General features: G+C 43.3%; 1 protein-coding gene across 1 annotated transcript in view; it reads right to left on the minus strand.

Annotated features, from left to right (window-relative positions):
• Window positions 1-12,684, minus strand: part of LAMA1 (laminin subunit alpha 1) — a 158,921-nt gene that overhangs the window by 29,235 nt on the left and 117,002 nt on the right. The window contains exons 37-45 of the mRNA XM_032310545.1: window positions 9,637-9,847; window positions 9,299-9,415; window positions 9,033-9,196; window positions 7,100-7,235; window positions 6,288-6,381; window positions 4,834-4,950; window positions 2,931-3,113; window positions 2,127-2,281; window positions 451-594 (exon numbers count right to left, since the gene is read on the minus strand). Coding sequence (XP_032166436.1) covers window positions 451-594; window positions 2,127-2,281; window positions 2,931-3,113; window positions 4,834-4,950; window positions 6,288-6,381; window positions 7,100-7,235; window positions 9,033-9,196; window positions 9,299-9,415; window positions 9,637-9,847 — 1,321 coding nt within the window. The remainder of the gene's footprint in view (window positions 1-450; window positions 595-2,126; window positions 2,282-2,930; window positions 3,114-4,833; window positions 4,951-6,287; window positions 6,382-7,099; window positions 7,236-9,032; window positions 9,197-9,298; window positions 9,416-9,636; window positions 9,848-12,684) is intronic.

Raw genomic sequence — 12,684 nt, forward strand, 5'->3', positions numbered from 1 at the left:
ACCACCGAAATCTCGTTGGGTGGAGGAGCCTGGGTGAAGCTGGACGATTCTGATATGCCCCTTAGAGTGAGTGCACACCCCCCACCCCTGATGACAACCGCCGAGATCCAGTTTCCACCCCCAAGGCTGTGCTTGGTGGCTGAAGAGGGTACAGAAGCCATTAAGAAATGCCACCCTGCAGCTAGGGAAGACACTCTCCTCAACATCACAGGGCCCTCCTCACAGGCATGCAGCTTGGGATTCTGTGTGTTTTTAATCTAATGCCTCTAGGTTAGCAAAAGTTTAGTTCCCTTAGGAGGATTCGAGATTTCGCCAAGGCTCTGTTTTTTTTTGTTTTTTTTGTTTTGTTTTGTTTTTTCTTTCATCACCCCCCTCACCCCCACCCCGCCAATTCAGAAACTACATACGCTCGGAAGAGATTCATTGGGGCTTTCTACGGTCCATACTCACACTGGTGCTGCTCCCCAGGTAGAAGAGAAGGTTATCGGGTTCACTTGTCTTAACATTGAGTGTTAAGGTGTTATAGTTGGTAGAAGAAATCGGAGGCTGGTAGGCCCGGATGCAATCTCGGTCTGCAGACACGGCGACTTTGATCTGTGAAAGGGAAGAGGAAGTGTCCTAATCACTCAGTGACAAACACTGGCCACAGGCCAGGAGATGAAACGTGCTGTTCCAGAACCAATTTTCACTGGTCTGCAAGTTTCCTCTCCTGAGGATGCATAAGGCTTTGTGTTTCATAATGTGAGAGATCAGGTGGTAAGGAAAATTATTTTGTTTGGTGAATAACTTAAATATGGAAAAGTCAGTCTTGAAGTTTTAAGACTATTTTACATAGGAAATGGGCTCGCTCATGTGAGACTTAATTCCTTGAGAAAAGGAGCTTATCCAGATCACCCTGGAATCTTTACCCCGACCCAGGGAGGACGTTTGATGATCATCTGTCAAATACGTGAAGGGATAATCTATTTATATATCCAGCAAATATTTATAGAGCAACCCCTGTTCTTACTACACGTTTCTCTAAGTATCTGCATATATTTCCTATATTAGCTTTAAAGATTATACGTTTGTACTAATCAGAGCATTCAGAAGTGTCCGTCGGGCTTACGTTTCATTGGTGACTCACTGAAACAAACAGAAACCAGAGCTCATGTCAACCTACGGCCATTTTCCAATATTGAGGTCACTCGAGGGAGGGGGGAGTGGAAGACTCCAGAACGGCTTTTTCTTAGCTAGCAGGGTTCAGGTGGATGGATGAACGTGAGACCAGAGGTCACATCCGCCCTCTATAAATCCCCAGTACCGTGTCAACGGCTTAGTCTCTTGAAGAAATTTCCCTGAAATGCCTCCCGTTTAGAGCACGGCCAAGGCCTGGAGCTACGGATGGCCGTAACGCACTTTCTTTCCAGTTCTCAAGTGTTCGATGCACTCAGTGTCCTGGATTTGTGAGCACCTGTGTGTGGAGGCTGTGCAGCCGGACTCCTGGGCAATGAGGCTCAGGGTGCAGCCACGCTCTGAGGAACATTTGCATTGCCACGTTCGTGAAATGATGGCCATGGAACCAGACTCGACCAAGACAGCTTACAGGTAGACACTTAGACCATGAGCTCTACAGCAGCTGAGAACAGCTGTGGACCAACGATTGAGGCTATGGTTATAAATCTCCACAAAGATGTGAGATCTCTTTGCTATCATTTGGAACCAGGTTGAATGAAGCAAAAAAAAAAAAAAAAACCAAAGAAAATGAGACTACTTAAGTCCACTTAAATATACTATCCAGGGCAGGAGAGATGGTATTTTTGAGACCAAGCATAAACACCATAAATGAAAGTCATAAGTTGCCATACATATATATATCTCACATATATATATTTATATACATATATATATACACATACATATATATATGTATATATTTATATATATATATATGAGTGTAAATATACCTAACACAAAGTCTTAAATGTACTGTAGACAAGGCTGGGAGAAATGTGGATGGTAAGAGCAGAATCAGTAGAAGTCAGTGTGACAGTCCCCTCTACAGGAGTCCCCTGAGACCGGAGGTTACCGAAAGCCCCCGCTGCGGGAGGCCCGAGCTCCTGAGAGCCCCAGGAACCCACACTCACAGAAGCTGCTTGCTTCCGGGCCTGGCTGATGAGCAGTTTGATTTCTGATAGGTTTCTGCTCAGGTTCTCTTCTAATATCTTCAAAGGCTTCAAGCGATCAAATAAAAGGCTGGCTTGGGTCTCGGCGTCTTTCAGTCTTCTTCCAGCTAGCAGAGCTACCCAGTAGCGGTGGCGAGAAAGATGGCGGCAGGGAGGAAACGAGAGAGGTGAATTTATTATTCCCAATGCACTGAATAAAATAGAACATCCTAATGATCAGATCCTTGAGATTTTGGTAAATACAGTTGACCCTCAGGTGACTCAGGGGTGGGGTGGGGGCCTCTCAACCCCATGCAATTGCAAAGCTGTGTGTAACTTCTGATGCCCCCAACACTTCACTAGGAATAGCCTACCGTTGGCTGGAAGCCCCATCAACCATGTAAACAATCAATTAACACGGTTTGTAGGTTACATGCATCATACACGGTATTCTCACAATGAGGTAAGCTAGAGTCAAGAAAATGTTATTAAGAAACTCAAAGAAACTACATTTTCTGTATTCATAGAAAACAAAATCTGTACAGAGAAAAAAATTTTCAACAGCGGTTGAAACCCATGTTGTTCAAGGGTCAACTGTACATGAAAAATGCGCCAGCAGTAGGCCCTCCCCAAGGCTCTTCTCTCGCCTTATAAATGCAAATCTAGACATCAGTGCATTTTTATTCCTTAGGGATGCTGTCTGTCACAAAGACCCCATGGTACACTGGGCCAGTTGAAAATCTCACAACATGGACTTCCCTGCTGGGAAGGGAAACCGGGACATACTGGTCATTGAGGAGTCCTGTAGAAGTCTGTTGGTTTCTCGTAAGGTGGCGTCAACCCTGGACAGGTCGGTGGATGTGTTTAGCAGCTTCTGGCTCAATCCCACGACGTCCTTTAGGGTGCTTGCTGCGCTCTGATTTGCAGATGCGGCCAGCTCTTTGACTTTGGTTCCCTTGCCTTGGATACCTGACAAATTTAAATGGAAGCGTGCACTCCTCTGATCACATAATGGGGAAAACTATAAACCACTGTAAATGTGACTTTTCATGGAAACATGTATAGTATTTCTTACAGGCTGCTGAACAGAAAATAGGGCTTCTCATTCATTAATGGCAGTACTAAGACTGAATGCCCTACGCCGTACCACACACTCTTAGGGACAAATGAAATAGTTTTGGTAACAATGTTCTCTATTGACCTTTCAATACACAGTGAGATCACCTACCAATTGTGTTCTCAGCATCGTAGATGTTAATAAGCTAAACTTCTTTATTTGGTCTCCCTTCTCCTAGTCATGAATTACCTTCTTGAAATCAGTCCATGTGTAGATAAGAATTTTGGGGAATTTAAATTTGTAGGTAAGACAGGCATGTCCTAGGCTGGAGGGAGTGGCATTTACCCACAATGTCAGCTGGCTACTATACGGAACAGCAGAATAAAGACTAACCAGTCACAATGGATAAAGTAGAATTCAGTTGTTTTAGAAAATCTGGGTGATGATTTTTTAAAGGCACCAGTATTCACGTTTAAAGTATCCAGTCTCAAACAGGACAAAAACCAACACTAAAAGGAGCTGGAAAAAGAGTCTACAGGTTCCTTTTTACTCTTGCAGCAATTTTTCTGCAAGTTTGAAATTACTTCCAAATAAAAAAGGTTTTTTTAAAAGGGGAGGTTGGGGGGTGGGCAGGGGTAAAGAGAATATTAAGCAGGCTCCGTGCTTAGAACAGAGCCTGATACAGGGCTCGATCTCACAACCCTGAGATCATGACCTGAGCTGAAATCAAGAGTCGGATGCTTAACCAACTGAGCCACCAAGGTGCCCCTGAAAAGGTACTTTTAAGTATTTAACCAACAGACATTGTGTGTCCTAAAAGAAAGAAAGAAAGAGAGAGGGATGGAGGGAGAAAGAAAGAAAAAAAGAAAGGAAAAAGAAAAGGAAAGAAAAGAAAATGAAATGAAATGAAACTTCGTTAGCATGTGTTCCCATGATTTAAGGTTAGAAGTCAGTGCAAAGTGCCCCAAGCCCAGACCCCCTGACAGCAGTTTCCATGTTTACCACTGAAACCACAGAGAGAACTCTGGAGTTGTTAGGGTGTCTTATAAGGCTTATTATGAAAAGAAGGGAAGGTTGAGGGACTGCATTGCAGCTAGACTCATTTGTATTATACTTTTAAACAGTTTTCCTATTTCAGACGGTAATGAATAGTACATTTCCAACCCATCAATATTAAAGTGATTTCTGAGCTTATTTTAGAATGCTTTATTGCCTCAAGAAGGAAGATCACCAAGCAAGAGTTAATTGCCCCCATTTATAATGCATCTAGCATTATCCCTTAAAGTGGGAACATTCAGCTTCTTGCTGGCTTCTTCAAATGACCCTTTCATTAAAGGGATGTGTCGAGTCATTTTAAAAGAAAGCAATTCATCGGGGAGGAGTGATCAAATCTCCCAAGGTTTTTTGATTTTCAGAGTATGATTTTAGCATTGCAATGCAGGTGTTCTGGAGCTATTTAAAAAATAGTTATCTGCACTTCCAAATCATACTCCTTTGCTAGGAAAAACTCTTATCTCGGTCTCAATTTGGAGCAAGGCTGTTAATCAGACTGGCAGTAGGACTTCCTACTGCTGTGTAATGGCTTTACTAGGAGCAAACATTAATAAAATCAAGATTCCCCTTTCCACTTACCTTCAGGAATTGCTCTGAGTGTTAAGAGTGATTCATTGGTCCTCCTAGTAATTGTATCAGCATTCTCTTGAACTCTGTTTACTGTATTTTTCAATTCACTCAGTTCCAACGCAATACCTATTTAAAGGGGGGAAAAGTGTTTTCTTAGGGTAGCCTACTCAAAAGTTGCTTAGGCAATGGTTACCTTCATCACTTTGGCCTATCTACAGAATCAACAACTTTCTACAGACACCCTCCTCCAACATTGAAATTTTTCCAGCAAGACTTAGCACCACTCATTATAGAAAGTACGAGTGTTTTGGACTTCCTTGATCATTTTTTCTATTTTGCTTGTTACCCTTCTGTCAAGTATTTCTTCTCGAATTGCATGTCCAATTTAATTAGAGCTCAGGCGAAAATTTATGTTTAAATCCCTCAGTCTTTTTTTTTGTTTTTTGTTTTTTTTTTTTTTTTTTTTTTTTTTTTTTTTTTTATATCCCTCAGTCTTAATCATTCGCTAACTTCCTGTTCACAACTTAATCTTGTCCACCCCCTTCTCTGGGTTATAAACCCCCCAAGGTTGTCCTGCCCAGGTATCTTCGCCTGGTATCCCCCTGCTTCCCCGTCTGGGGCCCCTCCTCTCCCCCAACCCTCTCACCACAGGACAGGTGTTCAACTCAGCCTCCTTCAAGTCTGATCAAAGCTGCTGGATCAAAGCTTTTACTTTGAATATTTCTGTATAACACACAATCACATCTCAGTGCTGGATACATGGCTAGAAAATGAATTATGGATAAAATACCTGATGAACACGATGGTTCTGCCTAAGGTTTTAATGGCCAGGAAGTTCACTGGTTGGTGGCCTCTGATATATCTTTTTGCCATATAAGCTGAAGCCCCAGCCCGTGAATGTGGATGCTAGAGTTTGTGTTTCTGCTTTAGAGTCAAGTGTGAGGGACTTTCCATTCCATGAGATGATGACATAAAATTTAAATTGTGTCACTCACAGAAAAAATAAAACCTATGCCCACACCCGGCCCCTTGGCTCAGACAGTTATGGGAGGATCCCTTACTGGGCATGGAAGTGTTCTTAGAGGGGTGTGAGCTTTGTTTTAGTCCACTGTCTACTCCTATAAGGACTTGACATTTTTTGTTAGAATATATTACAGTAAAGGTGTATGTTTTTCTCACACCACGGATTCCTGCTGCCATTTTGTGTTGTGTTCACTGGACAGCCCATACATGTGTGAAATCACTGTTTACTGAACCCTTCAGGAAGATCTCACTGCATTGGCATTTATAAAATATAAAATTTAAATTTAAATTATGTGATATATCTATGACAGGAACTTGGAATGTCACTGTGACAAAGAAGAGTTCATGTTCAAATTCCTCCAGGAAAGGAGAACATTCCAGTGGTATGCTCAGAGGCTTACTCACTCTGCATATCAATACAGTCTGAGCGAGAAACTTACCTTGATGCTTTCTGCTCAGGCTTTTGCCTTCTTTTAGAAGTCTGGAGCTGAGCTGGAGAGCCACTTCCGCCTTAGAAACAAGGGATTCTGGGAACTGGAAAACAGGACACCTTAAACATGGTAATGGTGTGGGGAAGGGGGCCAGTGTCCAGTGTGGGGGAAGGGGGCGGGGCAGGTGGACTCCCACTGAAGATGAGGAGAGCAACTCTTTCAGAATAGCCTCTAGTCTAGTTCCAAACATGGGAGTCCACAAGGTAATGGGTAGGGACAATTTAAATTGTCCTAATTCATGGCTGAGGAGAAAGAACACAAATCATTTTTAAATATATAAAGACAAAACCTAGCCATTAAGTGAAGATTTCTCCAGAGAGAAGATGTCTCAAGTAGATATCAAGAAGTATTATCCTTTTGTTATAAGAAATTTTAAGATTTTTCTCATTTCCAGATCAACATTTGCTAGTCTTCGTAAAGACGTATTTACGACCTTAAGGGGTGTTGGGGTGGCTGAGTCGGTTCAGAAGCTGACTTCAGCTCAGGTCATGATCCCAGGTCAAGCCCTGCATCGGGGCTCTCCCCTCTCCCTCTGCCCCTCACCCAGCTCATGCTAATAAATAAGTCTTTAAAAAAAAATATGACCCTAAGAAATTAAAACTTATATCACATAATGACAGAGTCAAACAGCTCTCACCAGACAAGAATGGTGACAAACATGAATTTAAGCCACTGAGTCTTTGCTCAGCACCTTCTGCAACAATCTTCCACAGTGTCTAGAAAAGGAAGTCATACACTGTGGCCCCTAGGGCAGCTCTCACCAGGCTCGTCGTAGTCACCATCTCAAGAGCATCTTTTGCCAATTTCTCTGATTCTTCAACCAGGCTCCTAATGTTGGAATGGACGTGTGTTGCGCTGGTGGCATTCAGGGACACGTGTCTCACATTGCCAAGACCACTGTGTAAGCAGCATATTTACAGACATTAGCACAAACTAAAGGAAACTTGCCCACTATTCCTGAAAGCTTCCGGGTTTCTTACCCTTAGAAAAGTTCAAGGAATAACAACACAGGGACTCCCCTCTAATTCCAAAGGTAATCTTCAAAAGTAGCTACGTCATCACTGGAACACTCGGAAGCACTGTTTAATTAACACCCGCAGAACGGACTATCGCTTGTTTCCCATGGTTCTAACCGTCCACAAGTTTCCACCAGCTGCCCTCAACATTCCTGCATTTCTGTGCAGCCCCCCACATCTGTCTGGGCTACCACTGTGTGTCTGCCTTGGCTGTCATCTCTCCTGCTGCACACATGCTAATTTCCGAAAAGCTTCCCTAAGCATATATAAGGATGCTGAATCTTGTTCCTCAAAAGATAGATACCAATTGGATGAAATTCACAAGAGGATTTGGAGGAGGATCAGATAATATTTCAATCATCTGAACTTCCCTCTTACAAGTGGGCAAATCACTTATGAACTTGCCAACTGGTAATGGCGCAATTTTATCCAGCTCACTCTATCTTGAAAATGAAATCTGACAATTGACACATCTTTGCCTGCTGAGTAACTCACTTCATTTTCTCCCCAAGGTTATCAAGTTGAGGGATTCCCAAACCAGACACCAGCAGTTACTGCTTGATTGGCACAATCTGGTGATTTATAAATAAAAGATAATGATGTTACTTAACTTCGTGTAGCATACCACATTGCTCTTACTAACTGTACTAGGCAATATGGGTTTTGTCCTAGCTATGTATGTAGGCAGAATATTTTTTTTCTCTTTTGGGAAATAATGAAAGCTGATGAAAACATAGGAGTAGGGTATCTAATTCCATTTTCTATTATGGATTCCTATGGCATGTGTAGGAGGTAATGCTTCATGCAACACATAATTTATGCAACGTTCTATCTTATATCATTTTTAATTGCTTTCCTTGTGTGAGCTAATCTTCTATGGCAGCATCCCTCAAATTGGAAAGATATTTCTTTTCCCCTCCTCCCACAAAACACACCCAACATACAGCAGCACATACATTCCCAGTGAGTCCAGACTTTTTCTACCTATAATTGTAACAAATTTAAAAGAAATAAATTAACCAATTAACTCACAATATTGTGTAAATGTCTGGTAAGAACGGAACACTAGTTCCTTCATTTGCTGTACATTAGATAACATGGGAATCTAAAAACGTGACAAAGCCCGGGTCATGATCGTTGAGTGGGAGGAGGACAAGGGGACAAAAACATCGGTATTTTTTGAAATTCCTCCAGGGGATTCCAAAGTGCAGACAAGTTTGAGAACCACTGTCCTCAAGTCATGCTTCTCCTTTAGAAATGCTTTGTCACAAGTTGAGGACATATTTAACGAATGCTAAAAACACATGTTAAGATAACTGTAAGACAACAGTAGGCCTTCAGGTAGTAGAAAATAAAGGGGATGGTGTCTTCCAGTGTGGGCAACCACAACTTCCAACCATCCGCCATGAGCACTGAGTCATTCCTTAACAAGGCCTTCATGGCTTGAAGGTATCATGACATAATATTTGTTTGACTCCTAACCAGTTCACTGTGCATTTTCCCATCATATGTGGAAGGATGACCCCCTTATCAGACATGGGAGGAAATCCTCCTTGCCACGTGCATAAAACAGGAGTCGTCGGTTGTAGACCAAAAAAGAGTGACTCAACACTGTGAGCAAAGTAGCCTTGCTCCGCAGGATCACTCGCCCTGGGACTCTTGCGAAGTCGGCTCTCACCTGTCCAGAGCACGTGCTTGTCTCTGGAGCTCAGCTGCATGGTCCTCTGCTCTGTAGACGAGGTCCAGTGCTTTTCTTCTGGACATCTGCATGACCAGATCATCCACGTGGCTCCTGATTTTGGCAGTCCACAGAAGCAGCTCATCCCGGTGACGTTCTAACTGCTACGTGGAGAAATTCACATTGTGAGCACAGGTGCCTCTGTGGACTCATGTACCCGGGTGCGTGGGAACAAGGTGCAGGAAGAGGTTCCGAGCCAGACTTACTGCCAGCGCCTTCTGAGCCGCCTCTGCACGAGTGGTGACAGCCTCTAGCAATCGTCTCCCTCTGGCAATTAGCGTCGAGGTCAAGTTCTGTTCTTCTTCAACACGCTGCTTCTTTTCCTGGGGCCAAAAAAAAAACCAAAAAAAACCAAAAAAAAACTCACCTTCGAGTATGCTTCAAAAAGCAAGCCAGCATCTGAACGTTAGTGCTTGACACTACGTGCGGGAGCTAGTAGGTGGGGCTCATTTCTAAAGAAGCTAAGAATGGAAATAACGACATAGGAGACTTGGGCTCCCAGTCCTGAGAGAGAAGGAAAGAGCCCATCCTTCTGGAGACTCACGTGGAACTCGTGCATGTTGGCACGGACAATGCGCAACAGGCGGTTGGTTTCCCGGGTCCTCGCCTCTGCCTCCCTTGTCAGGTCTCCTGCTGTCTGCAGCTCACTGGTGTATTTTGAAAGGAGGCTGCTCGCTGCTGCTTGGAAGACCTCCAACTCTTTCTGTGGCTTCTGGTAATTCTTCTGAATTTGTGATAACACATCTTCAGCAGCCCTGTTAGATATAGATGGTGTAGGTAGTAAGTAAATGAACAACGACTCTCCTCTCATGAACGGACAGCGAAAGACTCTGCATTTCCATCCCTTGTGTCGTCTTGCCGTCGAAAGGGGTACATTCTCACCTCTTAAAAGAGGAAGTAATTTTTCTAAGACAGCTATAGACATAGCGTATTTGCACTTTATCCTTAACAGGCGATCTTTAGTCATGAACTTCCTAACATATTTTCGTAGAGGAATTCAAAGAAATCTCTCCAGTTCCATCCAGGAAACCTGGGCCACGGTCTGTGGGTGGTGACAGCAGCCATCTTGCTTTTTGGTACAGCAAGAAATTGAAAAGAGGCTATCCAGTGATTTGTTTCATTTGTTATGAAGTTATAAATCTATCTAGAAGATATAAAGGTTTTCCTACAGCTAGTTAAAAAACAGATATTATAAGAACTGAAAATCCAAATGCCAGAAAGATCTAACTTGTACCACTGGAAAGAGCAAGCTTTAGGAAATCAAACGACATGTTTTCCTATTCTTTCATAAATATGCTATCAAACCACTTGTTTAAATCAGTTTTGAATTTAAAGTTACACAGAATAATACAATTTTCACACTATAAACCTTCGCAGGGGTTGAATATATCCAATTAACTTCCTGCTTCAATTTGTTGGGAGAACTCAGAAAAATTTCATGGAAAATGCCTTGTAAGTCACCCTCAGCTTCCACAGACAACCTATTGCTGTCCTAAGACACAACAGAAAACATTTTCCACAGGTACATACTTAAACTCTGACATCATTGGAACATCATCAGAACTTCGAACACTCTTACAATTTCCCATGATTTCTCATGATAATTAGGATACAGACAACAAGAACAAAAAGTATATGGGAAACATAAGTAAACCAATATTTCTGATGTCTGACCATGGATCCCTTCATACCATTAAACAAATAATCTAAGACATTTCGATGAATGGCATTACCACCTAACCTGTGATCACAGGCAATGATAGAGTCATCAACGACTTGACAAAGATTAAAAACAAAAAACCTCAGCAGCGCTCTTCATTTCTTCCTACAAAATTTGTCCAATGAATAAAATTAAACCAGTGCTTCTCAAATTACATTCCTCTGTGGCCCTCAAGTCCCGTGAGTTGGAAGGTTCTAGGAGAAAGAGCTCTGTGGTGAAGTCAGGCCGTTCTCTCTCAGCTCCCCTCAGAGACTGACCACACACGTCAGCATACTACAAACTTTGAGAAGACTTGCCCTGAAGACTTTGCCTCTCCTGAGTGGACACTGCCTTTCCCAAACTTATGCAGTCACAGGACACATTTCTTGAAGATTCTTATTTGAGAGACAGAAAGAGAGTACACATGCACACAAGTTGGGGGGAGGAGGGGCAGAGGGAGAAGCAGACTCCCTGCTGGGCAGGGAGCCTCACACAGGGCTCGATCTCAGGACCCTGCAATCATGACTGGAGCCAGAGGCAGATGCTTAACTGAGTCCCCCGGGTGCCCCAGGACACACTTCTTTAATGAAGCAGCTTTGGATAGCTCTGGGGACCAGCATGGAAAACAGATGTGGAGCAGAGCTACGGGTGATAAGGTAAAATGTGCCATCAGGGGCACAGTGTGCACAGGGAAACAGCAGGCCAGATTCTGCTCTCCTTTGCCAGCCCTGGGCTGCTGTCTGTGAGCACTCCCACTGGTCCCTCTCTGAGAAGAATGGCTCAGGGCCTCAATTGCTTGTCCAGGCAAGGTGCTTTAACACCTGCTTTCCTTCAGAGTCTGGAATTTGGCATATTCTAGGTAGAGGGTGCATATGGGGTCCACCCCCAAGAAAAACCTAGGATGCTGAACTTCTCAATGGGCTCCCCCCAGGAAGAAACATCACATGTGCGGTGCTGCATTTTTGTTGCCAGGGTCAGAGCGTGATGTGACGCCCTCAGGAGGGAGAGGGCGCCTAGGGAAGGCTGCATGGATTCTCCAAGCTCTGCTGTGTCTTCTTCCCTGTGTATCCTGCTGTGTGTCCTTAATACATGACCTAGAAATCTTGGCCAGAAGTCCTGAAGGTCCTTAGGAAAATTCTGACTGTGGGCATGGTCTTGGGGACACCAACACAAGCGTGATAAGCTACTAGAAGGTGTGAGAAATAGTCTTGCTTATAAGAAGGCCATACTTCAGGTAAATGGCCAGTTTTCTAAGAGTTATAATAAAAAAGTAGATACATAATTCCTAAAATTATCCATGAAATTTGAAATGGCATAAATACAGAGGGATTATCTAGGGAAAATAGGAAAGAGTAGGTCAGAGAATACATTTTAAACAAAATTTAAAAAAATAAAAATTAGCTTTAGTAATGACTGTACTCACAAGTTAGAGAGATCAACAATCTTGTAGATAACTTTATTCCAAATAGAAACAGAAGGGCTACAACAGAGAAAGGGCAGTGGAGGGCCTAGCAGGCAAGGCAGGTCGGGGGTGCTAAGGGAAGGGGATGGGAGAGAGGGAAGAGGGTGGCTTCTCCCCTTCCTTGCAAATGCTTCTTAGAAAATGAGCTCTTCCCAATTGGACTATGAGATCCAAGTGGACAGGAAGGCTCTGCTCCCCTTTGTATTCCCAACTCCTAGCACAATGCCTATCACCTGGGGACTCTATCCATTTGATGAACAAAAGAATGAATGAATGACTGAACTGACCATGGAAGTGTAATGGTGGGTGAGGACCTCCCTACAACTGATCCTCAGGAATCTTCATCCTTAATAATCTCCACCATCTTTAACAAGACTCTGATGCGCGGCCAAGGGAGGGAACAGTAATAAGAGACAACATCACGGGGAGGG

This window comes from Mustela erminea, chromosome 13 (assembly GCF_009829155.1).
Source record: "Mustela erminea isolate mMusErm1 chromosome 13, mMusErm1.Pri, whole genome shotgun sequence".
NCBI classification, from domain to species: Eukaryota; Metazoa; Chordata; class Mammalia; order Carnivora; family Mustelidae; genus Mustela; species Mustela erminea.